Source organism: Cyrtonyx montezumae, unplaced genomic scaffold, assembly GCF_038088225.1.
Source record: "Cyrtonyx montezumae isolate F1298 unplaced genomic scaffold, pur_monq_1.0 scaffold_2, whole genome shotgun sequence".
NCBI classification, from domain to species: Eukaryota; Metazoa; Chordata; class Aves; order Galliformes; family Odontophoridae; genus Cyrtonyx; species Cyrtonyx montezumae.
In genome coordinates this window covers 28,391,712-28,418,315 of record NW_027071936.1, presented here as the reverse complement: position 1 = coordinate 28,418,315, position 26,604 = coordinate 28,391,712, and the positions used below count along the sequence as shown (strand labels likewise).

The 26,604-nt window shown below is 48.6% G+C and overlaps 1 protein-coding gene across 1 annotated transcript; it reads right to left on the bottom strand.

Annotated features, from left to right (window-relative positions):
* Positions 1-707: 707 nt before the first annotated feature.
* CCNI (cyclin I) lies at positions 708-25,603 on the bottom strand. The gene is made up of 7 exons (XM_065736715.1): positions 25,310-25,603; positions 13,895-14,051; positions 6,449-6,583; positions 4,038-4,112; positions 3,719-3,859; positions 2,685-2,915; positions 708-2,267 (listed from the first exon to the last, which is right to left on the bottom strand). Exons 2-7 carry the CDS (start codon positions 14,006-14,008, stop codon positions 1,809-1,811), a joined length of 1,155 nt encoding a protein of 384 aa, XP_065592787.1. The 5' UTR covers positions 14,009-14,051; positions 25,310-25,603; the 3' UTR covers positions 708-1,808.
* Positions 25,604-26,604: the final 1,001 nt, after the last annotated feature.

Sequence of the window (26,604 nt, the reverse complement as noted above, 5' to 3'; positions counted from 1 at the left end):
GCCTTCAGTTCCAGCCGAGCCCCTGCCAGCTGGCACAGCCAACACCTTTCCTTTCCCAGCCCTGCACCAGCTCCTTGCCTGTGGGTCCGCAAATAAATTTGGGCCTCATGAGCGTGCTGCTGCTGCTGCCAAATGGGGTAGGAGAAGACTTCTTTTCTAACCACAAGGAGAGAAGTGTGCAGAGAGGGAGGAAGCCAGTGTAAGCTGAAGCCTGGAGTTATTGCTGTTGGAAGACGCCTTTGTCCCCATCTTCTCCTCCCCTTTGGCATGCATGATGCAGGTGGAAGTCAAATAAAATAAGCTGCAGTCCTGCAACACTCCCTCCAGGTTTGTACGGTGCAGGCCCGCAGGGCTGGGAGTCACAAGAGCCCTGGCTCACCTCTGTCCTCAGCCACAGCCACAGCCAGGGCTCGCGGTGCTGTCAGGACCGGCTGGAGTGCTGTGCTCACATGCAGCATGTGCCTGGTGGGCAGCGGTCACCTGGTGCTGGAATCTGGGGCTGGTTCTGCTCTGAGCTGTGACGCTGGGTAATTTAGCAGAGAAAGATGTGTGCACTGAAGTGAGTTTGAAGTAATGAGCTGTGCCCTTCTCTGGACCTCCATGGCTGCCTGGCTCCTGTCTCACAGGTCTGGCACAGCAGCTTCCTTGTGGCCTCCACACAAAGTGGATCCCGAACCCAGGTAAGAAGCATGGAACAGGACTCAGAATCCAGGACAACTTTCTTTATTGCTACCAGAAGGCTTTCCTCAGTACAATGGCTCCAGATACAATACCTTCCTCAGGGCTGCAGAGAGAGCTTACAATTGGGACAGGTCATTCTGAGAAACAAAGGTGTAACATTTAAAAGAGACAAGCTTTGAACGGTTTTACTCTGGGTTAGAAGTACATGAACACAAAACTTGGGGTTAGGTTATAGGGGCTCTTAGGGTGTTTTTTTTTTTTTTTTGTTTTTGTGGGGTTTTTTTGTTTTTTTTTTCTTTGTTTTGATTTTGGTTTGGTGTTTGGGTTGTTTTTTTGTTGTTTTTTTTGTTTGTTTGTTTTTTTGTGACTGGTAGTGACAAACCTTTCAGACCTCAGGCTGCTCAGCACTTCATCAAGCAGTGCTGGTCACGTGCTCAGCTTACAGACACACAGATGTGGCCAGGTGCCCTCGTGTATGTCCACACTCCTGTGGCTATGTCGGTGCAGAGCAGTGTGCAAGCAGCGTTGTGTGTTTTTCCTGTCTAACCTCTGATTTAAATCCAGTTTCTAAATATTCTCACATTTAAACACCAAAGTGCTGACGAAATGAAAAGGCCTTTTTCTTCAGAAAGAGAAAAGAAACCTGTCATGAATGTAGAGAATGTCATGCATGAGACTCGCTGAGAATTAAAAGAGGAGCGTGCAGAAAGAGCGAGGAGCAGATGGGAATGGGACGGAGGTGCTGACCGGCTGGGAAACCTGAAACAGCCACACAATGGATGAGAGCTCTTGGACATGGAGGACGGGTTACAATACACAGGAGCAGAAGAACAGTGGAGCTGACAACACTAGAAAGAAACAGTTTTTTGCTACTTTTTTTGTGTTTTTTTTTTCTTTTTGGGACTTTTTTTAAATTTTTATACTTTTTTGTGTTTTAAGTGCTTAAATAGTGGAACTAGAATTAGCCGCACAAGAAAAACAAAAATTGAAACCAGGGCTGGGACATTTTTTGGTGTTGGCTCCCTTCAGTTCAGCCTGACAAGGTATGGTTCCTTCTCCCCACACTGAAAACCGCCGCGTGGTTCCTGGAGCGCCGCGGTGGCGCAGCAGGTGGTGTGTGCTCGCAGCTACATGACAGACACTGGCTGCAAAGGCGGACAAGGGGAAACGCTGCCCTCCTGCCTCGACACATCAGCGCCGCAAACAGAGCCCATGCTCTCGAGAGCCACTACCTCTGGAGCCGTGTCTTCGTTGTAGAGACGCTTGATACCGTCGTAGAAGTCATCCACTTCCATCTCCTCCACCTTGCGCTTGGCAGAGGCTTGCTTGCAACCGCTGGGAGCTGGCAGACGCTGGTAGAGAGCGGCTGTAGCTGTGACCGGCACTTCTGGTCTGCCGTTGTCCTTGGAGAAACCTGGCCCTGGGACAGAGGAGGGCTGGCATTTGATCGCTCCTCTGTTACAGGTCACCAGGATATGCTGGAGGGGACTGTAGACATATACAGGATTGGGCAGCAGAGAAGACTGCAGAGTGGAAAGGTGATGTGCCACGAGCTCCCGGCAGTGGATCAGCTGCGCACTATCCATCTGGAATGGGGAGACAAACAAAAACATGGGCATTGCAGGATCACTGCCACGGAGAGGACAGGCAGCCTGGCAGGGCAGGGCCAGTGCCCTTAATGTGTACTGAGCTGTTTGTCTTTCTGGCAGAGGTAAGACCACGTAATATGCCTAAAATGAATGGTGGAAGCAGGAGTTTCTCCTCACCATGTGTTCCCTCTGGTGCAGAGGGACACGGGGCTCCTCCCTCTGGCACTGACTGATGCAGCCAAGACTAACCCTTCGAAAAGCTGACCCCCAGAACTCCCCACAGCCTGAAGCTCAGCCATCCTCACAGAAGCACGAGTGCAGGCACAGATCAGCAAGCGATGAATCTGAAAGCCACAGCTGGGCTGTGTGCCCAGTCCCGCCCTGCTGCAGAGCCGGGTGCCGGCACCTCCTCACCTGTGCCTTCTGGAGCAGCTCGATGATGAGAGCCAGCCAGTCGGGGAGCAGCTTCTCCAGCTCCAGGCTGACGATAGCCAGCGCCAGCATGGAGCCCTTGAACTGCAGCAGCTGGTAACAGGCCATGCAGTGCAGCAGCTGCTTGGTGAGCGCCGCCACGTGCTGAGAGGGGCTCAGCTTGGGTAGGATGGACAGGAGCTGAGGCCTGTTGGACACTGCAACCGCGTGGAACTGAGGGGGGAAACAAGCACATGAGGCTGGCGGTATCACCACCAGGCAGCCCCTGTTCTTGAGGTTAGGTCAGATTTCAAGAACAGCAGCTGGCATCTCTGATGCACAGGGATCCTCCAGCCCAACCCGTGAGCTGGACCCACCGCCTGCTTTGCGCAGCCTCTCTGGCAGGGCCTGTGCCCATATGCATGCTCTGCCCGGGCTTGGCAAAAGGCTCCCCTCTCCTCTCGGCAACACAGGTTTGGCAGTTCAGGCGTCCCAAACAAAAACTCTTCCTTAAGCAAACTGAGAGGATGAACTTCAATAAAGGGAACCTCAAGATGCCTTCATTCCCTTTATCTTTCATCTACAAACTTTGTTCTCCAGCCCTGCCTTTCTGCAGCGAGCACCAAGCACTCCCATTGCCCAGCATCACTGCGTTCTCCTCGGTTCATTCACATTGCTGCCTGGCATTTAGCTGCGAGGAAAAACACTGGCAGTTAAGATTCAAGGGCAAAGTTTTCAGGAGCAGTGAACTGTAGTGCGTGGCGTGCCGTGTGTCAAAACAGGGCCACGTTTCCAGATGGCAGGCCTGCACTGCCAAAAGTGCCCCTCAAGTGGCACAAATCCGCTCTGCAATTTTCTGGCAAGGCTTTTATTTTTTATTATTTAATAATTACTTTTATTTCAAAAACTACTTACACTGAAGAATTGCAACCACAGCCTGAGGTTTGCACTACCCTCCAGGTTTTTGTCTAGGTTATCTATTGATACAGTACTCATACCAACAGACACCAGAGAGATGTAAATAGCCCCTTATTTACAATGTGAAGGAAATCCAGTGGCGTCGCCATGTGAAGATCCCAGTTCAGTTTATCCAGGATAATCTTCTCCATTCTGCGAATTTCAGCTGGAGAACAACCACAAAAGCTATCCCGAGCCAACACCTTCAGTACTGGAATCCTCTACAAAAGCCAACACAAAGAAGGAAAGAGAAAACCAATTATTATCATAAAAAAATCATAAAAACCGCTTCATTCCTGTCTTGGCAAGTGTCAGCTGCCACATACAAGCAAAGGCAGGATTTTGAGAGCATATATTCATACTGTGCTAAGGTAGCAAGAACAACAACAAAACTGTTACCTCATCTTCCTCAATGGTCTTTGCAGCAAGGAAGAAGCAGCTGATTGCAATACAGTTCAAGTATTTTGGACGGGCCTGCAATACAGAATAGAAGTCCTTCTGTCAGTGTGACGCAGGAACCACACGCAGTCTTTTCTGGATGAACATCCTAAGCCCCAGGGTCTCAGCTGCCTGTGTAATGTGTTTCAGAGCAGCTGACCTCTAGCTGCAGCACAGCACCAGGGCTGGGCCGAGCACAGATCTCTGCCCCGTGACATCAGGCAGGACAGGAATCTGCCGCCCTCGTGACTGTAACTGGCAACCACTGATGTGCAGCAGCGGGGTGGAAAGAGCTCATTTTTAGGAACTGGAGTAGAAATGGGAAGGGGAAAGCTGGAAGGGAAGACTGTTGTCTGGCATAAGCCAGAATAAAAAGCAAAACAGCTGCGTTCACAGGTTTGCAAGGTATTCATGCAGTGTCTGTGACAGCACAGTAAGCAAATGCTCTGAATGTGGTACATCTGCTGCAGCTTCTGCTCAGCAGCAATCCCTGTCAATTTGATTCTAATAAAGGACTTCACTTCCATCATCCCCATAAATGCTACCACCCTGACTCCTTAGTGACAGGGGGCCAGGAAATGGTGTCGTGCTGTTTCTAAACCCTGCTGCAGCTGAGTGAGCAGGCAGCTGCACAGCCACGACCCCACCTCCAGCAACCTACTCGTACCTGACGCTCTTCTGTCCACATGAGGAGATGCTGAAAGCAAAGGTAAGTGAGAATCCTGCACTGAATACAATCATCTACTTCTAAGCTAAACCGCTGCCATGATCTACTCTTAACAGGTACATTTTTGCAGATGCAACAGAGCTGTGGAGTAGTTTAAATGTTAGATCCTGCACGTTATGCTAATGTAATAAGCAGTCAAGAAATCGAGCAGGCTGCTTCCAGGAAGCAACAAGAAAAAGACATGTCATCATTTCCAAAATGAAGATCTTCAATAACTGTCAGACAGTCTCTTCTGCAGTCCCGCTCACTGCCTAAAGCACGCACTCAGCTCGCTTACTCATACTCTCATACTCTTTGTAGACTCCTTGACTGCTGCAAATTACTGAAAGAAAACCTGTACTCATGAGGGATTTAAAATACCTTTTTCCACCTCACTGTTTCAGTAAATCGGCCAATTTGAGATCTCAGAAATGTCCATGAATTATAGCTTAAACATTATCAGTATTAATAATATCTAGAGAAGGTTAATAGATGTGTCACTTGCACGGCTGCAGAACACCACCCGAGTGCAGGCATACCGTGTGACTGGCTGACAGACAGAAGGGCAACAGACTTTAGACACAGGTACCCTAAATGCTCTTTGTTTTTTTCCCCACCTTTTAAAAACAGTTTCGGTGACGTACCAATCTCAAACCAAACAGGCCTACGTGTTCTCTGCCCCGTACAGCAGGGCTGGGCAGTCTGTCACTCCCGGGCCGGCACCCCGCTCTCAGTTACCTCACCCCTTTACCCATACTCACGTAACCTGACAGCAGCCTGTGTCTGTCTGTCTGTCGGGCTGGTGGCACAGCAGCTTTGTACTCAGTGACGTCTCTCCCAAAAAGCACTCACGTCTGCCTGGATCTTCCCCCACTTTTTTCAGTTTCCTGCCCTAGCTCGCCAGGCCCAAATGCTGTCCTTGAGCATTTAGAGGCTCCCTCCAACCAGTTTGCTGCCAGCAGTGATCACAGCAGTTTGACACGTTACTAATGAGACCAAATGCAGTTTAAACATAAAAAAAAAATTAAGAGCTGTGAGTGGCAATTTTCCTTTGTGCACCAGGAGCCATTAGGCCTACATTTCTAACTGTGGGCTAGGGCTAGTGGGCATTTCCTTCGGGTTAATGAGTCAACTTAGTTTAAGGTGGAGACTCTTTTCATCTACAGCAAAACCTTTATTCACGTTGTTTCTGCATCAGCAAGAGCTGGCTGGAGTTAGGAGGCAGGTACTGCAGCAGGGCAAATTCAACATTCAAACAGGGTTAAAAGTGAGCACGTAGTTGAAGAGGGAGGGTGTGTCTCTTCTCTTAGGTTAAGGTATCTTTACGCCAGTGATCTGTGTGACGTGAAGGAAATGGGCACAACAGAGAAGAGGGAAGAAGGAAAATAGTGCTGGCAGATAAAAGATCCAGGTCAGTTCCCTAAGAACTGCGTGTTCTCATTAATCCGTCTCACTGTGTGTTGCCAGGTCTGTAACCCAAAATCAAGCACCTGTAGCAGTGCAGGCAGTGCCCAGTGGAGGTGTGAGAGAAAGAAAAAAAGAAAAAGAGTGTGAGAGCAGAAGGGAAGCAAACACTTCCATACGGCCACACCACCAGGGCTGTCCACAGAAACTGCTGAGTGGATATTAGCAATCTATTTCAGTTTATGCATTTGCAAATATTTACCTTTACCACAGCTAAAAACCTGTCCAAAAGGCTGATGGCCAGGGCGAGTGTTTCTGGATAAAGGTGGAACTGGTATTTGAGCTTGGCCAGCCACTGAATGACCTCATCCCTCTGCTTTGGAGAAATGGCTGCATCCTGTTGGAGAGAAAAAACAAACTACTCTTAACTACAGACTGAGCAAGTCAGAGAAGACCAAACGTTTGTATTTCTGCAGGAATTATTCAGCACAGAAACAAAAGCCTTTTGGAAAGGTGATGCTCCGGGGCAGCCTGAATCAGCTCTTTGTTCTCCCAGTTACTCCATCGCACAAAATCTGCCCTGACAGCCTCCCTTACAGCAACCTCAACCAGCACTCAGAAACGCTACTGTGGAGGAGCAAGGAAGGACGTCTTGTAGTTCCTTGAGTACTGAGGGTGTCCTCCAGCTCTGCTCTAAGATGAGATTTCTTCAGCCTCCTTAGAATCACTCGGATTGAGCAAAGCCATTCACACTTGAGCAAAGCCAGACATGCTGTGGGAGCCGGGTGGGCCGTGGCTCCTGACAGACAGAGGATGGGAGGGAAATGAGTTGGCACTACGGAACAGGAAGGGTTTATTTTCCTTCAAACTGCGGGGATATTTTTAGCTCACTAACCGTTAAACATAGCAAATTCTAAACAGAGTTCACAAAAGAGCTCAGCAGAACCATTAACTGTAGGCTGGGCGAAGCAGGGACAAGTTCAACTAAAAAAGGTTAGTTCTGTTTATTTTCTTTTTGGCCTAAGTCACCACCATGGATTTTCTTGGACGAGCTGACACAGATGAGTCACTGACACAGACCCTCTCTGACTTCTACTCTGAAGTATTTACAGCTTCGGCTGAGCCATTCAGTTCAAGCAGGCAAATGTCTGTTTTCCTTTCAACGGAGGGGGGGGGGGAATATTTGAGATGGTTGGTGAGGAAGTGAGGTGAGAAGTGAAGCCAAACAGATTTCTTTTGCAATGAAAGGATCCCTGCGCTCCGAGGCAGTCTGGCAGCCGCTGGGGTGGCTTAAAAGAATGAACCTAAATGCAACCCCAGCTGCCCGGTTGCTGTAGAAGAAAAAAGGTAAGGGTTTTCACAACAGCAATCACTGCTGGGCTGGGCTCGGGAGTGGAGGGGAAGGCAGCAGGCTGAGAACTGGGGGCTGAATCCCGTGGGTCACCGACACGGGCAGTCACTGTTAGAATAAATAAAATAGCAGTGCTACCATACAGTGATCTACGCTAAAGACATAGCATTGTGTGACCAAAAGCCGTTTCTTCTAGCTGTACCAGCTGGTCTAAGAAAGACATAACCACCTCTGCTTCCACAGCATGCCTACAGCACTACATCAGGCACTCCTGAGGACAAAGTCCTGGCTTGTTTTCACTTCTGAAGCACCAGCAGAGCAAGGGCAGCAGCAGGACCACACCTCTGATCCAAACAGGCCTCTGCTCTCAGCTGGGACCACTGGGGGCCACCTGACTATACTGGGGCTTGTTCAAAACAAACAGCACCCGCCTCTTTTCAATGAAGAAGAGTAATTTCTTCTGTTCTAAAAAATAACAACTCTAAAAACCATGACTGCAGCACTGAGGGGAAACCTGAGCCCCATCAGGACTGGACTCCTGCTGCCTCATGCTCGTTCCCGAAATGCTGCTTCCAGCCCTACTGGGAGTATAAGGAACGCACCACGTAGCAGTAGGGAATTAAAAGCTCTGCTAACATCATCTTTTAGGCAGTGAGATAGGGACCTAGAACAAACCCAGGGAGAAATATAAGCAAAAAAGTATGTTAAATACTGTATGGAGAGCACTTAACAAGTAGCAAAGCCAAGCGTGCACAGCCGAACCCGAAACACTATTGGAAAAGGGAGGAGTGGTAGCTGAGATGAATGTCCATGCTGCTTTACTCATTGCACCATTTTTTAAACAGAAGGAGACAAAGCCATATAAAAAGGGTTATCGCCATAGCCAGGTTTGGACCATAGTGAACACTTCAAAGGTTTCAAGCAGCTTAAAGGATTATTTTGGAAATGCAGTATCTGGCTGAGCCCAGAAGGTGAGCTCTGTGTGCATGTCAGCTGAAAGCCAAACTGAAACCCAAACCAATCCCATCGAACAAAATAAACATGACTGTAAAACCCTCCATATGACTCTTGAATCACTGCTCTGACCAGCAGCTTTATTGACAAAGCTGGCCAGCGTGGGCTTGGGCCCTTCTTCACTGAGGGGAGAGAGGCACCATCAGTGCTCCGCTGACAGAGGTCTGTCTCCCCTACCTGCTAAATAAACTATATGATATCTATACGGCTCTGTACTATTTGTATGCTATACAACATCTGCTACAGCAGTGGGAGGAAAAATGGTATCTCTTATGTGCCTGCCTGGGGATGCAGGACTGTGCCTGCCCTGGCTCAGCCCTGCTGTCCTTGTGCCTGCCAAAGCGAAAGGTCAGGCCTTCTCCTAAAAACAGCATCTGCAAGAGATGGGGTGGGAGGGCCCAGATCGTCTTTCTGCCCAGCCTTCAGTCCTCCTATAAGCATCCCTTCTGGCTCTCACCCCTCACAGGCAGCGCAGGGCCAAGAGGTGAAACCTCAGACTGGGGCGTTAGCTGTACGCAGGGAGGCCACAACAGAAAGAAAGCAACTGGATACTTAGGCCTTGGTAACAGCTGTCCTCTCCACGTGAGAAAAAAAAGGTGCCTGAGCTTCAGCACTGAAAGGAGGGGGGTGTCTTAGCAGGATATGAAATCAATGCAAACAGCCCCCATGCACTGCGCCATGCCCCTTCGCAAGATGAACTCACCGAGGTTCATGCACAACACAGGTAAGGCTTCAGGGGGGAGAGGAAGCAGAGGTGACCCGTCAGCTCTGTTCTGTGTAACACTGAGCCAGCAAGAAGCTTCCCTGCCCCAGTCTCTACCTGCAGCTGAAGGCACAAGGCGTGGGGATAGAAGCACTGCGAGTCTCAGCCTCCTCCCCACAGCACCAGGTAAGTTCCTTATGGAACAGTAAGGGACAGGTGACAGTCAGTCTTTATCCCTCTCCCTTGAAGGCGTACACGTGTTTTCTTGGCGCCACAAGTCAGAAACACAGCTTTGTAAAATTAATTAAGCAGTCAGGTCACTGTTCCTTAGGCCATACAAAATTAAAAGCAAAAACAAGACACTGCTATGGCTGAAAGCAAAAAAAAAGAAGTCCCAAGAAGCAAAAGTCCCACTCTGTTCTGGAGGTGCTTTCCTGCAGATGCCGTCCTCTGCTGCCCACTCTGCCTGCCTGTGGTCATCCTGTTCTGTCACCACAGATCTGCCACTGCGCAACTTATCTCCAGGGGTGGAAGCGTACCACAGCCTAGTGCACAAGTTTTAACTGGAGAAAATCAATCTCAATCCAAGCCCAAGATTAACCAGAGCTCTGTAACAGTGCTCTCCCTTTTTCCCTCTGGCTCCCTCCTGCCCGGCACCTGCATCATCAGAAGTCTGGTAGGAGCAAAGGGCAGCGTGCTGCACACACCAATCCCTAACAGCTCTGGCAGATGCTCCCTCAAACCTGTAACACACCTCTATTTTCTTTCCCAAGTAATAGGTGTAAGGGTAATTCCCACCTTCTCAGAGTGCAGCAGTTTGTGTCAGCACAAACAGGAATAAGCCAACCTGAAGGAACTACAGAGCTAGCAGACTCGGTTTTGGACACAAATAGGGAAGCAAATAGGTTTTCAGCTTCTGTTCCTGGGGTAAAGGAGGGCTACATCACACTGAAATGCTTCCCGCAGAGTTCTGCTTGACTGCTTACTCTCCTGACGAACGCACCTTTAAATGCCATCCACGAGCAGGATGCTTCTGTGAGGGATTCCAGGCAGAGGTGCTTTATGTAACACCGTGAGACAAGGCCGGGTCAGCACGCCAGCACGTAGCTGTCAGAATGGCAGCACACTCACCATGGCTGCTGTTTTACCAACCCAATGAGCAGCCCCGAGGTCAGTAGGGGGAGCACACAGCACCCAAGGGGGAGCACACAGCACCCGATACACACCAGAGGTTGACTCGGGCTCCACTGCTAGCACAGCACAAATCACCTGTCAGAATACCGTGGGACTTCTGTGAAAGGCAGTCTAAAGATATATTCCCTTCAAACACAAACATGACTCAATTTTATTGCTGCCTCACCTAGGAAAAACACCACATGATAAATCTTTTTTTTTTTTCCTCACTATCCGCTGTTCCAGACAGAGATGTTTTGCTCTTTCCCCTATTTGTTTCTGCCTGTTTCTACTGTAGGTTCATCTGGGAGCATGAAAGTGACCTTTATCGGGACTGAGAGGCTCCTGAGAAGGGCAGTGGTAAACACTGCCGCCAAATCTGTCCTTATTTGGGTTTCAGGAGGGCTTATCTGATACCAGAGGCCCCCAGGCAAGGCGCAGGAGCTCGCTTCCCACTTGCACCAGCTGGGAATGAGCAGGGCTCTCCTGACTAACTCCAGAAGGGGCGATCTGTGGGGTCTGCCTATGGGTCAGCAGGGCAGCAAGGCTCCCGAGCAGCACAGCCTCCATCACTGCACAGCACTGCACCCAAACACTGAGGGGAGAGATTAGTGCCCAGCCTACCAGCAGCACCCAGCGCATTCATCCCATGCTGTGTTACGAAACTGGTCAGTCTGTGATTCAGCCACAGGGCAAACAGGCACCAGAAGGTTAGAAGCCCTGCCCAAGGTCATGTGGTGAGGTGGAGGAAAAACTGGGAAGAAACAAGGTCTCCAGATTCCTCATGGTGTACAGAGGACAACAGGGGACAGAGAGAAAGGAACAGAACAAGCAGCAGTGGAGAGATGACAAAAGTAGCACTGTATTTCCATATAAAAATAAAACCTTGGTTTACACACCTCTCTGCTGCCAAATTACTTGCTAACATGCAAAAATCAACCTTTGGCCAATCTTTACTGCTTCACTGCTCAAGCTTTAGTCACGTGAAAACATCTGAATGCCATCTGCGTATAAGAGAAGAAAGACCAAATACACTGAGAGGCACTAAGAGGGCTCCAGACCCAGCACAGCTGCTTTCTGAGGCTGAAAAGCCCCTGTGACACCTGGCTCAAACACACTGCAAACACCCAGAGTCAGCGACGTGCACATAAGGGAGGAAAACAAAAAGAAATGGGAAAGAGAGCTTTCAGACAAAAATTAAACCACGTACATTAACAGGAAAGAGGTCTGGGAAGTTCTGCTTTGCAGACTAAAAAAGCGTAAGTGCCCTCCTGATTCTCTCTACATTTCTTCCTTCCTCTCAAAGATCTCAATGCTGACATATTTAGAAACAGAACTTTCTCTTTTTAAGCCCTAGAACCAAAAATGTCTCCCGAATAGTCGAAACAAAAAGTTCACTCTTGAAAAACAGCTGCAATGTACCTCCAATCTCACACAGCTTTTCCTACACGCGCTCACATTTTCTCATTTGCAAACCAGATGACTTCATTAAAACCAGTCTGGAGTCAGTCTACCTTAGCAGCAGGGGATGGAAAGATACACATGCTTCAGGCTGCCAAATCTGATACACAGAGGGACGCGGATTTCCTGACTGGTCTCATACCTCACTCGTTTTAGGCTACTGCAGCTGTTTTCAGAAGAGAAATAGATGCTAGGGAACGTGACCTTCCAGATATTATAGTAAACAGGGTAATTCATGTTCAACTTCCAGGAGTGCAGAACTGCCAAAATGCATACTGCAGAAGTGAAGGAACACGAGACAGTTTGGAAAGTTGGGTATCCTGAGCTGGAGGAACAGAAAAAAACATTTTACATGACTACAGAGACAAGGTTCTCAAGCACTGGCGTGGCAAGCCTGCATCTCCCTGGAGCAGACAGCTGTGTTTACATTCTCTTTTAAAAATGACCTTTGTACATTTTACACATACGCACGCAGGAATTTCATTCCAATTTAATGATTATTTACTGCTCAAAGACATTTAATACCGTGGCATTGTAGCTGACTGACTCAGCACCTGAACAGGCATGTAGGAAAATGCACAGAAAGAGCTTGCAAAGATGACCCTTTTGGAGCTGGAGGTCCTGTGAACCTGCAGGAGTGGAAGCCCCAGGGTGACAAACACAAGGGCTGGGAAACACTCCAGAGCAGGGATCTCACACACGATGTCCAAGTGCAGGGGAAGGATCCTTCATCACCTCGACATAATTGCACACGAGAAGGACAAGCCTGGTATTCATTCAGGTCACAGCTGAGTATTTCACTGAGCACAAGGGTTACAATGCACATCAGGCTGCCTCCATACTCGATCCCACAGCAAGCAGCAGAGCCACCTCACCAGTTCCATACTGGGCAATGAGGCAGCAGCCACGTTAGCCTTACTGCAGGGGACAGCGTGCTCTGAGCTGCTGCTAACCTTGCCCATGCCACACCACGGCCGCAGTAGCAGGACAGCAAAGGCACAGGACTACATCAGTACCCACTCTGCAGTGACAACCAAAGCGTGCCACAGGTGGGGCCTATCTTCAGTGGGCAATCACGCAGCCCCTTGCTGCAGCTGGCACTCTCCAGGCCACAAGTTCCAACTCCACCAAGGCCGAAAGGGAGGTATTTTATCCCTGAGAAATCTTCACGTGAGAATCTGGTTTGGCTGCACACTGCATCCCTAGCTATCCTGTTATACTGTAATCTTATCTCTTTATATTATAACTGTAACCCCAGGAATACTGCCAGCACGAGATAGCAGGCTGGTTCACCATAAAGCAGGGTCTTAAAGTGTGTGGCCTGAAGAAAGCACAGCTCTGCACCTCTGGCAACCAGGTCACGTGTCTGGACAATTACATGGGGACAAACAAAAACAATACTGAGCCCTTTAAAACCAACTTTGTTTCTAAAGAACTGCAGCACTTTCTTGTTTGCCAGAGATTAGCTTCCACAAGCTGACTGATAAACTTGTGTGAACGTTATACATCAATCAGTATGAGCAAGACTGGCTCTGAGCCCGTCACGGTGGTTATTTTAATCCACTCAAACAGCAAGGTACCAGAAAACTCTGAAGTTAACTCACATTTCTCATCAGCCACCCTCTCACTTCACACTTTGTTTTAAACAAAACCATGGATTTCACAGGTGTTTTTTAGTGCAGGTGCCAGACAGGTGCTGACTCTGAAGGAGCACAAACAACTCAGAACGGGTAAAGCAGTGAGCAGCTTGCTCCTCTTAAGGACCACAGAATTTGAGCAGAAATGTATTCCACAAGCGGCAGCAGAGCTCCGTATGCTGTACAGTGTACTGTGCGTGGGGTCTGTCCCTCAAATACAACAGCACCCCCTTATTTCAGAGGCATATCTACCACGTCACAAGCAGAAGGGAACCCCTCACGCAGTAGCATGAGTTGTTCACACAGAAATAGACCAGAGGATACTCTCGTGCCTTTAGGAAGATGAAAGATGCAAAAAAGAGACGTTACCTGATTGGGCTGAATTTTCGGCACATGCGCTTTCCACATTTGAGCTTCCCTAGAGATTGCCATCTCCAGAAGGAGAGACAACCTCTGGCTCTCCACGGGTCCCGAAAACTTCATGGTGACCCTTGGATCTGCCTGCCACCCAGCTGGATACAGCTACCTGCAAAAGCAAAGACAGCACAGAGGTGACTGAAGCTGCAGGAAATGGAACATGCTCATCTGCAACACAGGCTCTGGGCACACCTTCCCAAGGGAACCCAAAGACCCAGCTCTAGCTCACATGGAGCTGGACCAAAATCAGCCACAGGTTTGAAACAACTCTGCGGGCTGCAGAGTCTTGTACAAATGTACTAGGAAGTCCAGGAAGGTTCCACTTGGGTCTCAACTCTCTGAAAACGTATTAGGACCCAAAAAATATATAGCACATCTCTAATCTGAGATAGAAAACACATAACAATGGTGGAAAAAGTGGCAAACCGTGTGAAAGCCTCTTCAAGGCACGAAGTGCACAGCACAGATTCCACCACAAACTCTTAAAGATGACCTGATTGAAAGGGTTACTCAAATCGTGCTAATACTTCCAACCATCACTCTGTCTGCACAGTATTAAATTGCTTGGTAAAACAATTCCACCCCGAAGGATAAATCCATGGGAAGGTTAGTGAAACTTTCTATTCCTTTCGAGAGCTCCTGTGAAATCTGAAACAGGTGCACACTGGCCAACCCCTAAGCAAGCTGTTTTCTAAAGGCCAGCTTGTTGATGCAACATTATTTCCTGTATTTACAGGAAATAGGGCAATGTGTTGAAAGAGAAAATAAACAAAGATCACAGTGACAACGAGACATTATTTACTGTAAATAACAACAGCTCTGAACAAATGGAGAACCAAAGCACTATCGTAGGTTTAAAGGAAACTGCAGAACAAACCTTCAAGAATTTAGAGAAGTGTAGAGAGGGCACAACCCCCCTGCAACCTGCACAATGCATGAAGCATCCCACTTGGAGCTGCCCAGACTTCTTTAAGTGGCAAATAAACTTCCAGACTTTCAGACCTGAACAGAAAGTCCTCTTGACTGAATTTCTACAAAACAAAACCTTCCTTGTGAACACACAAGTGCAGCTGTCCTAGCCTGACATAGCCCTAAGCAAGTGAATTGACTCCAGGTGAGCAGGGCAGGGCTACACGCAGACCTTAGACCAGGATTCCTAACCAGGCTGGAAACACTCTGCAGCACATCTCAAAATCACTTCCCATCAGCCCCTAAATTCCTAGTTAATTATCACCAGAAAAAATGTCCCAGCACTGCCCACTTGGGGACAAAAAGCTGTACCTCCCAGAATGAAGCACTGATGCTCTCTGCTTGTTTTTGTAGGAAACAGAACATCATCAACCACCCCTCAAACCACTGCAGAAAACACATGAAAAACTTGAGGCCAAAGTCAGCATCCTTGGATGCTTTCTTTCTGTTGACATAACCATTTCCACCACAGTTACGCCAGAAATGGGTTTCACAGCCTCATCTTACTCCCATCATTCTTCCCAGAGTTTGGGCCACAAGGTTGGCTCCAGAGGCCTTTCAAAAAGCATTTCTGCTGCCCTGATCCCGTCTCTGCTGTGCATCAGCCCCAGCAGGGAGCTTGGTGCCGTCCCCAAGGGCTCCGAGCAGGCAACATTTCCACTGACTGGGGACTGCAGTGGGAAAGGGGAAAATAACTTTTCCTTGCTGAACCAGGGAGGGAAATGAGCAAGGGCTGAGGCACAGTAACCTTTATAAGGAAAAAAAAAAGGAGAATGACACGTTTGAAACTTTTCCTTGGAGCAAGAATGGTGTGCAGACTTTTCCAGCACGGAGAGCAAACCAGGCAAGCCGCCAAGCAGCCGGAGGGCTGCAGCTTGTTTGCATCTGAGTTTACATTGCCCTTCATCAGATAAATGCACAGCATATTAAAAAAAAAAATGACAGCATGCTCTGCATGTGTGCAGCACTTCATGAAGCACTGGGGGCACTGCTCAGGGAGGAACAGGTCCCAAAATGCAGCACTGGGAAGTCCCATTGGGATGGCCGTGGCTGAGCCCAGTTAGGTCACCATAAAGTAACTCATCCTTGCTTTCTGCCTCTGCTTTCCTGGCTGAAAATGAAACTTGAGCTCCAGGGTGGGGTTTTTTTTTTTTTGACAGTTACTTAGGGAGTTTTAAACCACTGTTCAAGCTGCTGTTAGTTTCTTCATTTTTAGTGGAAGGCAAACCATCTGCACTCGCATTGCTCAAAGAACAGCTGGAGAGAGAGCAAAGCAGAACTAAACCAAGTAAATGCACTGGCTTTGTTCGGGCATCTCCTGTGAGCACTGTCACATGCTCCAGGCTGAATCTTGCTCTGAAATTCAACAGTCTAGACTTTGGTGTGAGCTTTTAACTGGGAAAGGCATAAAAATAAAAATAAATTTTAAAAACCCCGGCTTATTCACTAAAAACACCCTGGCTGGGTCCATAAGATGTAACCCGTCTCCTAAAAACACCACCGTTGGATGCAGGTTTATAGTGGACTTGAAGAGCACTTTCCATTTCCCCAGAGAAGCGCTCAGGGTACAGCCTCCATAAGCAGCTGCATGTTGGCAGCCACCAGGGCAGCCAGACACGGTGCCAGGAACGCGTTTGGACCACGGGGAGCGTGGCTGTGTGGGATGCCACAGGGCCCATTCGAGGCTGTGATGCCTCTGCACCGAAATCAGCGTTACCCAGCGGCTGAACAAGCATGCAACTCAGCTCCTGACTTCGCCCCGCCTCCACTTGCAGTTCAGCTGCGCCAGTACAACCGCTCGCAGGAATGCACTGCAAACAGCATCACTGGAATCATTCAGGGCAATTATGAAAACCTCTCTTGTTTTGAAGATCGGCGTGTTGTTTGTTTGGGGCTTTTATTTTTTCCAAATAGAGCATTTCAGAAAAAAAAGAAGTGACAAGATTCCTGGGATTAGGGTCAGCTTAAAAACTGCTGCCTTTATTTTTCACATAAATCCAGGTGGGTACTCTGGAGTCAGGAGGGGTAATTCCAACAGAGCTCAAGCACCACATGCATTTCTGCAGACCTCCTAAGTATTTTCAGCAGGCAGCAGCCAAATCTGCTTCAGCTGCAGCATGCAATAACACAATCCTACAGATGACCTGAAAAACAGACTTTGCTGGGTGGGGGAGGAAGGCGAAGCAGAAGGGAGGGAGGATGGAGCCTGAATCCCTCGGAGCCCCAGGCAGCCATCTGTGATTTCCAGCCATCAAAATGCAGTTTGTGCTGCTAGGAGGAATCAGCTCACTGCAAGATGCGATTAGAAATTTCAGAGCTGTGGGCAGGGGGTGGGACGGATGTTAATTTTAGTATCTGGGGCTTTCTCTTCCTTAACTCCTTCCTCACCCAGTGCCAGCAGAGCAGCCCACACATTCATTTCACATGGGGGGTGGCAGCAGCACTGCGAAGGTCCGAGAAGAAAAATCAGCAGGCACGAGCTCCCTTTGTGATTCCTATGTTATTTTTGTGTCAGATAACAATCCTAGGAGGACAGCATTCCCACAGATGCTTCACAACTGCAGACCACTGCCCAGCCTTCCCTTCTCTCCATTTGTTATAGCACAGCCCAGTGTGACAGCACAGAGGACTGGCATGGGTTAAGATCGACATCCAACTGTTTGCCTTGTGCAAAGTAAATCGTGTTGTAGCCTGGTTAGTGGAAATGGCTTGACAGAGCTGTGAGACTAGGGAGAAAGTGTTTGGGAATATAGTTTCACATTTCAACATCCAAATAAACAAGCAGACATGAAGTAATGAACTGATTTCTATGGAATGAGTAGTGAGACATTAAAATGCATTTTCCCCGAGAAATGTATTAACACCAAACATAAGTACACCACAGGTAAGCATACAAGCAACATATTCAATTTGTGTATGAGCAGCCAACAGCCTGAAATTCGGAAAGAGGCCTTTAATTGAGGCTGGGAAATGAAGAGGGCTCTTTGCCATTTGCCTGCATGACTCACCCAGCACTAACTCCCACAATCTGCTACAAAGTGCTACAAAGGGAAGCCTGTAAGATATTTTGGCAGCATCTTTCAGGCAAGCTCATGTACATCACACACTTGCCACTTCTTTCCCTCCAACCAGATCTTTCCTGGGAGCATAAATAAATGTGACCTCATTTTAGTGCTGTTTTCCAAATGGAAGGAGCTCTCCAAACTCTTTAAAGAAAACTGCCAGGTAAAAAACCACGAGTCTGAAAGCACAAAGAAAGAACGCAGGGTGACGTTTTGATGAGGAGCCATTTCTATAAGCCTGTTTTGAAGCACAGAATTCCCATGGCCTATCCAGTGAGCACAGAGAGAAGCCCTCTGCCCTTCCACAGACACAGCCCTGAGCCATTTTGTACAGCCCAATGCCTCCCAGACCAGGTTAATTCTAAGAAAATCTCTGCTGTCCCTCATTCTCCAGGACTCACAACCAATAAAAGCATTTCAGTATTTAAGGGACGCTCAAGTGACAGATAAACCAAGGCAGAAGATGAACTCTCTCATCCTTCCCTCCCAGAGAGGCAGGCTCACTTCCAGGTCCTTCCTGCCATAACCCTTCTCTGGACAAGGACTGCGTTTCTTTTTGGTCTCTCAGATGGCCACGATGTTGAAGCAGCATTTGCCCAGGAAGGCCTTGGGGCAGCGCTGGCTGAATGATGCAAACAAGCTTCTTCAGACACAGCTCCATTCCTTCTTAAGGCACTGTGTGGCAACACACCAAGCACAGTGTGAATAAAAGGTGAAGGCAGAATCCAGCCCTAGGAGATCCACTTCAGCTGCATAAAGCATGCATTTGATGCAAAGAGGAGGTGGAACTCAATACGTTTTAATGAGTTCTACCTTGAGATTTTGGTTTATTTGAACCTAAAAATCAAAGGAAAAGCTATTAACTGATGGGGGCTCTCTGCGTCATTTTTGTGTCATCAAATTAAGCAAAACCAAAACCCTTACAAACGAAAACCTCTCTGTGTCATTTTATGATGCTTGCAAAAGAAATGCTCGTGTATTATACTCTTTCAACAATGCAGGCTCATCCTCTGGCTGCTGATAAGCATGCAAGATGCTCCCCGAAGATATAAACTCATTTCAGTGTTTATTAAAATCAGTCAAAGAATTCAGGCTACGATTTCGGTAGAGATCAGCCCTGCTACTGCTGGGCACACAGACCTTCGAGCTCAGAAAAGAGGCACCATCAGGTGAGGAGTGTGAGTCTATACTCTGTACACATGGGTGACACATCCAGGGCAGGCAGCCTCAGGTGCAGCAATTCCCTAAAGAGACAATGCCCTCTCCTCACTCAGAATTGAAGTGCAAGTGGGCTGTAAAGAAACAGCAAACCTGGGAACAAGGTCCAGGATCACTGGGGAACACCTGGGAACCCTCTAAGAAATGCAATGCTGCCTGCTCTCTCTAGGTAAAGGCAAGGCTGTGGCTCCATGGAAGCTCTCACAGGTGTAATGTGCGTGATCAGGTTGGCTTGGTGCCTTTACTGCAGCTGCCCTTGATTAAGGAGAGTCGTGTACCCATCAGCCAGTGACTGACAGAAGCCTACATAAGAGTGCAGCTTGCAGAGCACAGATAGAGGATAGAGCAGCTTGTACAGATGGATGTGAAGAAGGGGACTGCTACATATGCCCCAGTGCAAGTGGCCTCAGCTATGGCTGTGACACACCACAGGGTAGTTTCTAAAGCAGGCTTTCAGGGTTGAGGCTTGATAGCAGATGGAGCATGATAGCAGATAGCTTGACAGCAGATGGACCACAGCCCTCCAAGCTCCAGGGGTCTCTCTGCCATGCTAGGAGAGCCAGCCTCATTCTGCAGGAGCTGCTGCCAAATGGAGGAGTAACAGAAGTGAGCGGGCTGCCTGGCAGCAGAAAAGGTGGAAGGGAGACACGAAAGGTTTCATCTGAGATATAGCACCCAAAGGGTTTATGAGTACAGAACAGGTTTACTACCCCTAAAGTTGAAAAGGAATCAGATACGCATTAAAGTAAAGATCTAGGTAACACAAGATCACCAGGAAAAATGGTGAGTGATCATAACTGGCAACTTTTAGGGAACTGGGCTTAAGTGGGGTCACCTCCAGCACTTGCATGTAAGCAGTGAGATGCCTACAAGGTACCATTTCAGGGAAATCAGCAGGCTGGTGCCTCTCTGAAGAACATGAACACTAATGCACAGAGCATGGGAAACAAACACGATGAGCGTGAGATGTCTGCGTTACTGCATGGCTAAAACCTGGAGATCATGGAGTTGTGGCTGGATGGCTCCCATGACTGAGGTGTTGCAATGGAGTAAAGGAAGATGAGAGGACTTTTAAACACTCCAGTATCTGTTGGAGGGCCAACACAGCAGGGCACAAGCAACCCAGGAAGTTGCTGGAGCGTGCTGACAGCATCTTCCTGACCAAGTTATAGAAGAACCAACAAGGAGAGGTACTGTGCTGGGCCTCATGCATGCCAGCAGCAAGGAGGAGCTCACTGGGGATGCGATGTTCAAAGGCAGCCTTGGCTGCAGTGACCAGGAGATGGTAGAGCCAGCTCACAACAGTGGACTTCAGGAGAACAGACTTTGGCCTGCTTGGTAGTCTCACCAGATAAGACAATGAAGGGAAGAAGGGCAAGATAAAGCTGATCAGTATACAAGGATCACATCTTCCAATCTCAAGAAAAGTCAAACTCAATTAGCTACAAGTCTGGCAAAAATGCCAGGAGGCCAATGTGGATGAACAAGCATCTTCTAAAAAAATTCAAAAATGATAAACGAAATATAGACATGGTTGAAGAAAGAACGAGTAACAACAACACTGCCCAAGAACAAGAAGAAAGGGAAGCTGCAAGCTGGTAAGCCTCACCTCAATCCCCAGGAAGGTGATTGAGCAGCTAATCCTGGAAATCCCTGTAGGTATAAAAAGGATAACAAAAAATAAATCATCAGGAGTAGTCAGCAGGGATTCATTGAGGGCAAGTCATGTCTGAACAATTTAATCACCTTCTGTGGTGGAATGACTAGCTTGGTAGACAAGGGAAGAACAGCGGGTATTGTCTATCTGGACCTGAGCAAGACTTCTGACACTGTCTTCCTTAAGATCCTCATAGACAAGCTCCAGTTGCTGGATGAGCAATGGGGTGGACTGAAACCTGGTGTCACCACTGAGCCCAATGGGTTTCATCCTCGAAGTTCTCTACATGCCACCTGGACAGGGTCCTGGGCACTGTGCTGAGTGAGTGTCCCTCTCGGAGCAGAGCTTGGGCCAGCTAGACCCACATCAGCTGTTCTGTGATGTTATAGGCTTCAGGTTCAAAGCAGTGCAGTGGTAAGGGAACAGCTGTATGCCCAGAGGGGCACATACAGCCTCTGTAAATGCTGAAAGCAGAGCAGAAAGCTTTTAAAAAAGAAAAAAAACCTAACTAACTAAACCTGGCATTATGTAATGTCTCACTGCTAGCCTCCTCAAGCAAAGGCAACGCAAGCAGAACATGATTCACTTCTCCCATCGCCAATTTAACATAAATCAACAGTAAGCTGAAGGAAGTCACTCTGAAGAAAATCAAGCTCACAAAGTATGAGAGTGAGCAGTAATTTCATAAAGTAGGACCAGAGGCTTTCATGTTCATAAAAGCTAACTCTACAGGAAAGGGACAACAAGTATTCTGGATGTAAGGCACCATGCACCACCTCCTGAGTAATACAATCCCCCGAAACCAAATGAATACGGTACCTTGATGGCAAAGAGACAGGAGCCGGACTCAGCAGCAGCTTTCTCTCTCTTTCAGCAGTAGTCATTAACACAAATGAACAGCAATATAACCAAACAAGTTTTCACCCAGAACAACACACACATAAAAAAAAAAAAATCGTATCTTCAATGGCTGGATTTTGCTTGACAAAAGAAAATTTTATCTGAATACATAAATGCTCACCAAGGCCAATATTTTGCTTTGCAGGCTCTGACTGGCTTCAGGGTAAATTATCAGTGATTACAGCTAATATCAGGATACAGCGTGAGGCACTAAAAAGAGGCAATTATGAGGAAATGAGAAATTATCTGCTGTAGAAACAATAGATCAATTATGAGGTACGGCACAGTAGCTGCAGAGCAGCATTCTTAGGCTCTGAGGGTACTGTCTCCTCATTCTCATTAACCAAAGAGAACCCACAGCTATAAAGCTTAATTATCCTCCAGGAGCATGAGCTTGCTGTCTAATTAGCCGCTTGTTGAGACAATACATAAAAGGACCTAATTCCAGTTGTCCACAAAAATAGGATGGCATGGTCCTGGCTCTTCCCTATGTGCTCATCTCTCCTGCTCAATCAGTAAAAATTTAACAGCCTCCATTTCCCAGGTTTCAGACCTAAACACAAGTCTTCAGCCTAAAATAAAGCGAGTAGGAGGCATGGGTACTGACATGTCCAAGGGCTCTATTTGTAACAGTAGAGCTAGAGCTCCACTTCTGCAAAGTGCATTGTGCAAAGTCCCCCTTTGCTCCTACCAACACAAGTACAGGCACATTTGTGGCTCTGCCATAAATGGAGACTAAGTTGCATCTGATGGTAATGTTATTTCTGCATTTGCATCTCTAAAAGAAGCAGGCTTTTCAGATGCGTGGCAGCTGAAAATTACCAGATTTGCAGCCAAATTCTATTGAGAAAGTAAACGTTGCAGATTCGGGGAGCCAAACTGTCACCAAATAACACTGACGTGAAGCTACCCCAGACAATGAACAGGATCTTACCCTACACTGTGTTTGTACCACCAAAAAGGCACAAAAGCCTCTGGCAAATGGGTTCACCCAGCACCTCCCATCACCCTGGTAAAGAAAATGTTTGATGTCTGGGCTGATGGGCAAAGTGAAGCATCTGCAGTAACATGTTATTAAAGAGGGAGCTTTAAGATGAGTTTATTGCATACCTAGTGCAAATACACATTATGTTTAATAAAACAGTGTTGATAATATTTACAGTTAGCAAACACGTGGGAAGGGAGAATTTCAGACCATATCTGACTCCTACTTACAGTGGAGACACCTGATATTTTCCACACACCTAAGTGACTTCAGCTTGCTCCCCTAATATTTGAAAACAGCTATTATCGTATTGAATTCTGACAGAAACTCCCTCCTCTATCATCAGCAAACCAGAATTCTCCTTCAAATCCCTCCAGCCTGGATTTCCTGCCGCTTCATAGGAAGGTCCTGGTGACAGCAGCTGCGTCTGCAGCATCCTTAGCCCCATGGGAAATCATGGGAGCTAAGGAAAGCTGCCAGTTTGTCCCTGGGCAGCTTAGCTCTGTGCACCCATTTTGTACCTTAGCTGCGGGACATTAAGGTCCTCTCATACATGCTTCACTCCATCTGGAGATGTGTGACTTTTCCACTCATATTTTGCTCCTTGAGCAACAGAGTCTTAAGGGCTATCACTGTGCTGAGATACTCCCATACTGAGAATCCCACACCTAGTTTTGCTGAAGCCACCAGTGCTGCTCAGCCTTCATTAAGTGTACTTCCAGCAGGCTACAGAGCAGTGTGAGATAAACAGCAGACTGCAAATCTATTCCATCAATGCAGGTTAAAGGTATCATCTACACCAGCAGGACAGCTGCACCAAACCTTGTTCCTAAAAACCACCACGTAAAAACATGAATATTGAAGCCACAAATATACATGCTCCTGATAATGCAGCTTGGTGTGAGGTGAAGCTTAGCTACTGCTTTTACCAGTGTGCTGCTGCAGATGTGTAAAGGAAAGCATCATTCATGTGGGCCTCAGGGAAGCTGTGCTCTGCCTCTGCTGTCTGAATGGGTACTCTCCAGAGCAGCTGAGCCTGGGAGAGCTGAGAGGGGAACACGAGAGCCTAATTCTGGGGGAGATGCTGGAGCTGCAAACAGTTGGGTCTGGCTCCAGACTTGGGAAGTTTATCCCAGGGAAACAATAAGCAAAGACAGTTACACTCAATGGCCTCACATTCCATCCAAAGTGTATTTCAACCACAAAGTCTGTAAAGATTCTAGTAACAAGTAGTCTGAAAATAACATATTTTAGAAGGCAAATACTGATTGCATCAGTTTGCACGCAGTTCTGGGTGCCACCCTGCCCTCAGAACCACAAGTCCCAGCTCCTGACTTGCTTGATTCCTCATACAAAGCCACTCCAACACCTCCAAGGTACAAGAAAAGCAGCAGTTTCCCTAATGCAGAGCTCTGGGAGCACCCACTGGATGCTGGCAGCAGCCCATGACATCTCAAACCAGACCCAGCAACACCCTTAGCACAGATAAAGCTCTGTCAACCATGCAACAGTGTTAGGAGAGCAGCAGTATTTTTAATGAAGGACATCAGAGCAAACAAAGCACAAGAGTTGACAAGAAAGATAGAGAACAGTAAAAATACGGACACAGTAAGTGCAGCATCTAAGATCAGTTGTGCCATTTATCAAACTACATAGCAGGGTCCAAGTAGGGGTGAAGCGTAGATACACCACATGAAAGTTCAGCTCCTGCTGAAGAAAAGCCATAAGATCAGCTTCCTGCATCCTGCACTAAGGTCTGTGCTGGCATAAGATCTGAGATGAGAGCGAGTTGCCCCCAGTCTCGTAAGGCAGCCCAACTCCTTCAAAAGCAAACCTGAATCACTAGCAGGGATCCACAAAGCAAACCCTCGAGACATGGAAAAGGTACTGTGATTTGCTTTTAGAGAGACAAACTCTGGCCCTGCCTCATCTCTGGAATCTGAGCACAAGGGGAGAAAGGGCCAAGTCACAGATGTCATCCCTGCAAGGGAAAGGTGAGGGACACTCCAAGCAGCACAGTCTGGCAGTCACACACCGTGCTTTGCTCAATTTAAATACTGAGTTAAAAGAACTCTCACACTTCTGTCTGATACAAGGGGCTGTGCCACGCACTGGGCAGCCACCACACAGTACAAGAAGGACGCTCAAAGAGCCTGATGCTAAGAAGCACTGCTCTAACCTGAAGATGTAAGCAGCCTCCTTTCTAAGGAAGGGAAATCACAGGGTCTTGCCTTTTTCCTCCTGTGCAGGGTAGGAATGGGAAGGCGAAGGAACAGCTTTACCACTGTAAACTGTAAGCAGCCCAGGGACAAATCTGCTGGAGGATTTTTTTTTTTCCAATCTTGCTTTTACCATAGGGATAACCGATGGCGATCTCTGCTCTTCGGTGGTAACAAACACAGTTCTGCCTTCAAGAAAACTTGTACCACGGCTTGCGGGACAGCAAAGCGGGACGGGTACGGCCCAGCCCCGCACACAGCCACGGGTAAAGGCAAAGAGGGAAGCCAAACAAACGCGCCCCAGCACCACGCACCCCCTGCACCGCTCGCATCCCTCGCACGGCCGCTCCCGCTCACCTCCCCTGCGCGGCGGCGGGGTGCCCGGCGGGGCCCGGCCATCAGCACCCCATGGCGGGGCGGCAGCGGCGGGGCTCCTCCGCGGCGCTTCAGTCCCGTGCGGGCCCCATGGCCGGGGCGGCGGCGGCGGCCGGCGGCAGGCTCATGTCGCCATGGCGGGGCCGCGGCGACGGGGAGGGAGGGAGGGAGGGAGGGAGGTAGGAAAGGGAGAGGCGGGCCGCCGCCGCCACCGCGCGGGGGGACGGGGAGGGAGGGGGGAAGGGGGCAAAATAAAATAAAATTAAAATTAAAAGGGGGGAGGGAGGGGGAGCGAGAGGCAGCCCGCAGCCAGCCGCTTCCCGGGGGGGAGCAGGGGAGGGAAAGAAGGGCCGGCGCGGCCGCCGCCTCCTCCCCTCTGCCTCTCCCCGCCTCCCTCGCGGGCGGGGCGGCCGCCGGAGGGCCGCACCACAGCGCCGCCGTGCGGTGGAGGGGCGCGGCGCCGTCGCGCCCGGTGGTTGGGGGACTCTTTCTCTCCCCTCAGGCTGCCCAGCGGAGGGATCGCGCGCAGTGAAACGCCCCGCTCCGCGGCGCCTGCGCACTGTGGCCTCCCGCCCCGCTCCATACCGGATGCGACGGGTGGTCGTCGGTCGGCTGGGGAGCGGCGGCGTTTCCTTTTAAGCGACCGCGAAACGATGGAGTGAGGCTTCCTCCCTGCTTGGTTTTCATTTTTTCTTGCCCACCTTTATTCGCCCCACTGTTCATTTAATCAAACAAAACACGGAAGTGTTCAGATTTCTTGTAGCATAAATCTGTGGGGGGTGGGGGTGCGATGTATATAAAGTTCATCTGGAGTAAATACTTGGTATGACACCCTGGCACCGTGAGGATGCACGGCAGCGCCTCGCTGCTCCACCAGAAAGCACGAAGCTCAGAGCAGAGGCAGCATGCTCCCTTTAAACTCCTTTCAGCATCTAACTGCTAGCAGTTAGGATAGCTGGAAATCCAGCTAGGAAATCCTAGCTATAGGAAATCCTCCACTCAGAGGAGGATTTCCTTTACAGAGAGTAAGCAGAGTGACAGAAATCAAACACCGAGTCACAGAATGGCTTGGGTTGGAAGGGATCTCAAAGATCTAGTTGCCACCTGCCAGACCAGGCTGCCCAAGGCCCCATCCAACCTGGCCTTGAACACCTCCAGGGATGGGGCACCCACAGCCTCTCTGGGCACTCTGCCATCGTCTCACTGCCCTCTGAGTGAAAAACTTCCCCTTGACTTCTAATGCAAATCTCCCCACCTCTAGTTTAAAACCATTCCCC

Excerpts from the sequence above, each read along its gene's own strand:
- CCNI (XM_065736715.1), bottom strand. The coding sequence starts at position 14,008 with ATGAAGTTTTCGGGACCCGTGGAGAGCCAGAGGTTGTCTCTCCTTCTG. Across the intron at positions 2,916-3,718 it reads CACTGGATTTCCTTCACATT|TTCCACGCGGTTGCAGTGTC; the intron begins GTAAATAAGGGG and ends TTCCCCCCTCAG. Across the intron at positions 2,268-2,684 it reads AGCTGCTCCAGAAGGCACAG|ATGGATAGTGCGCAGCTGAT; the intron begins GTGAGGAGGTGC and ends TCCCCATTCCAG.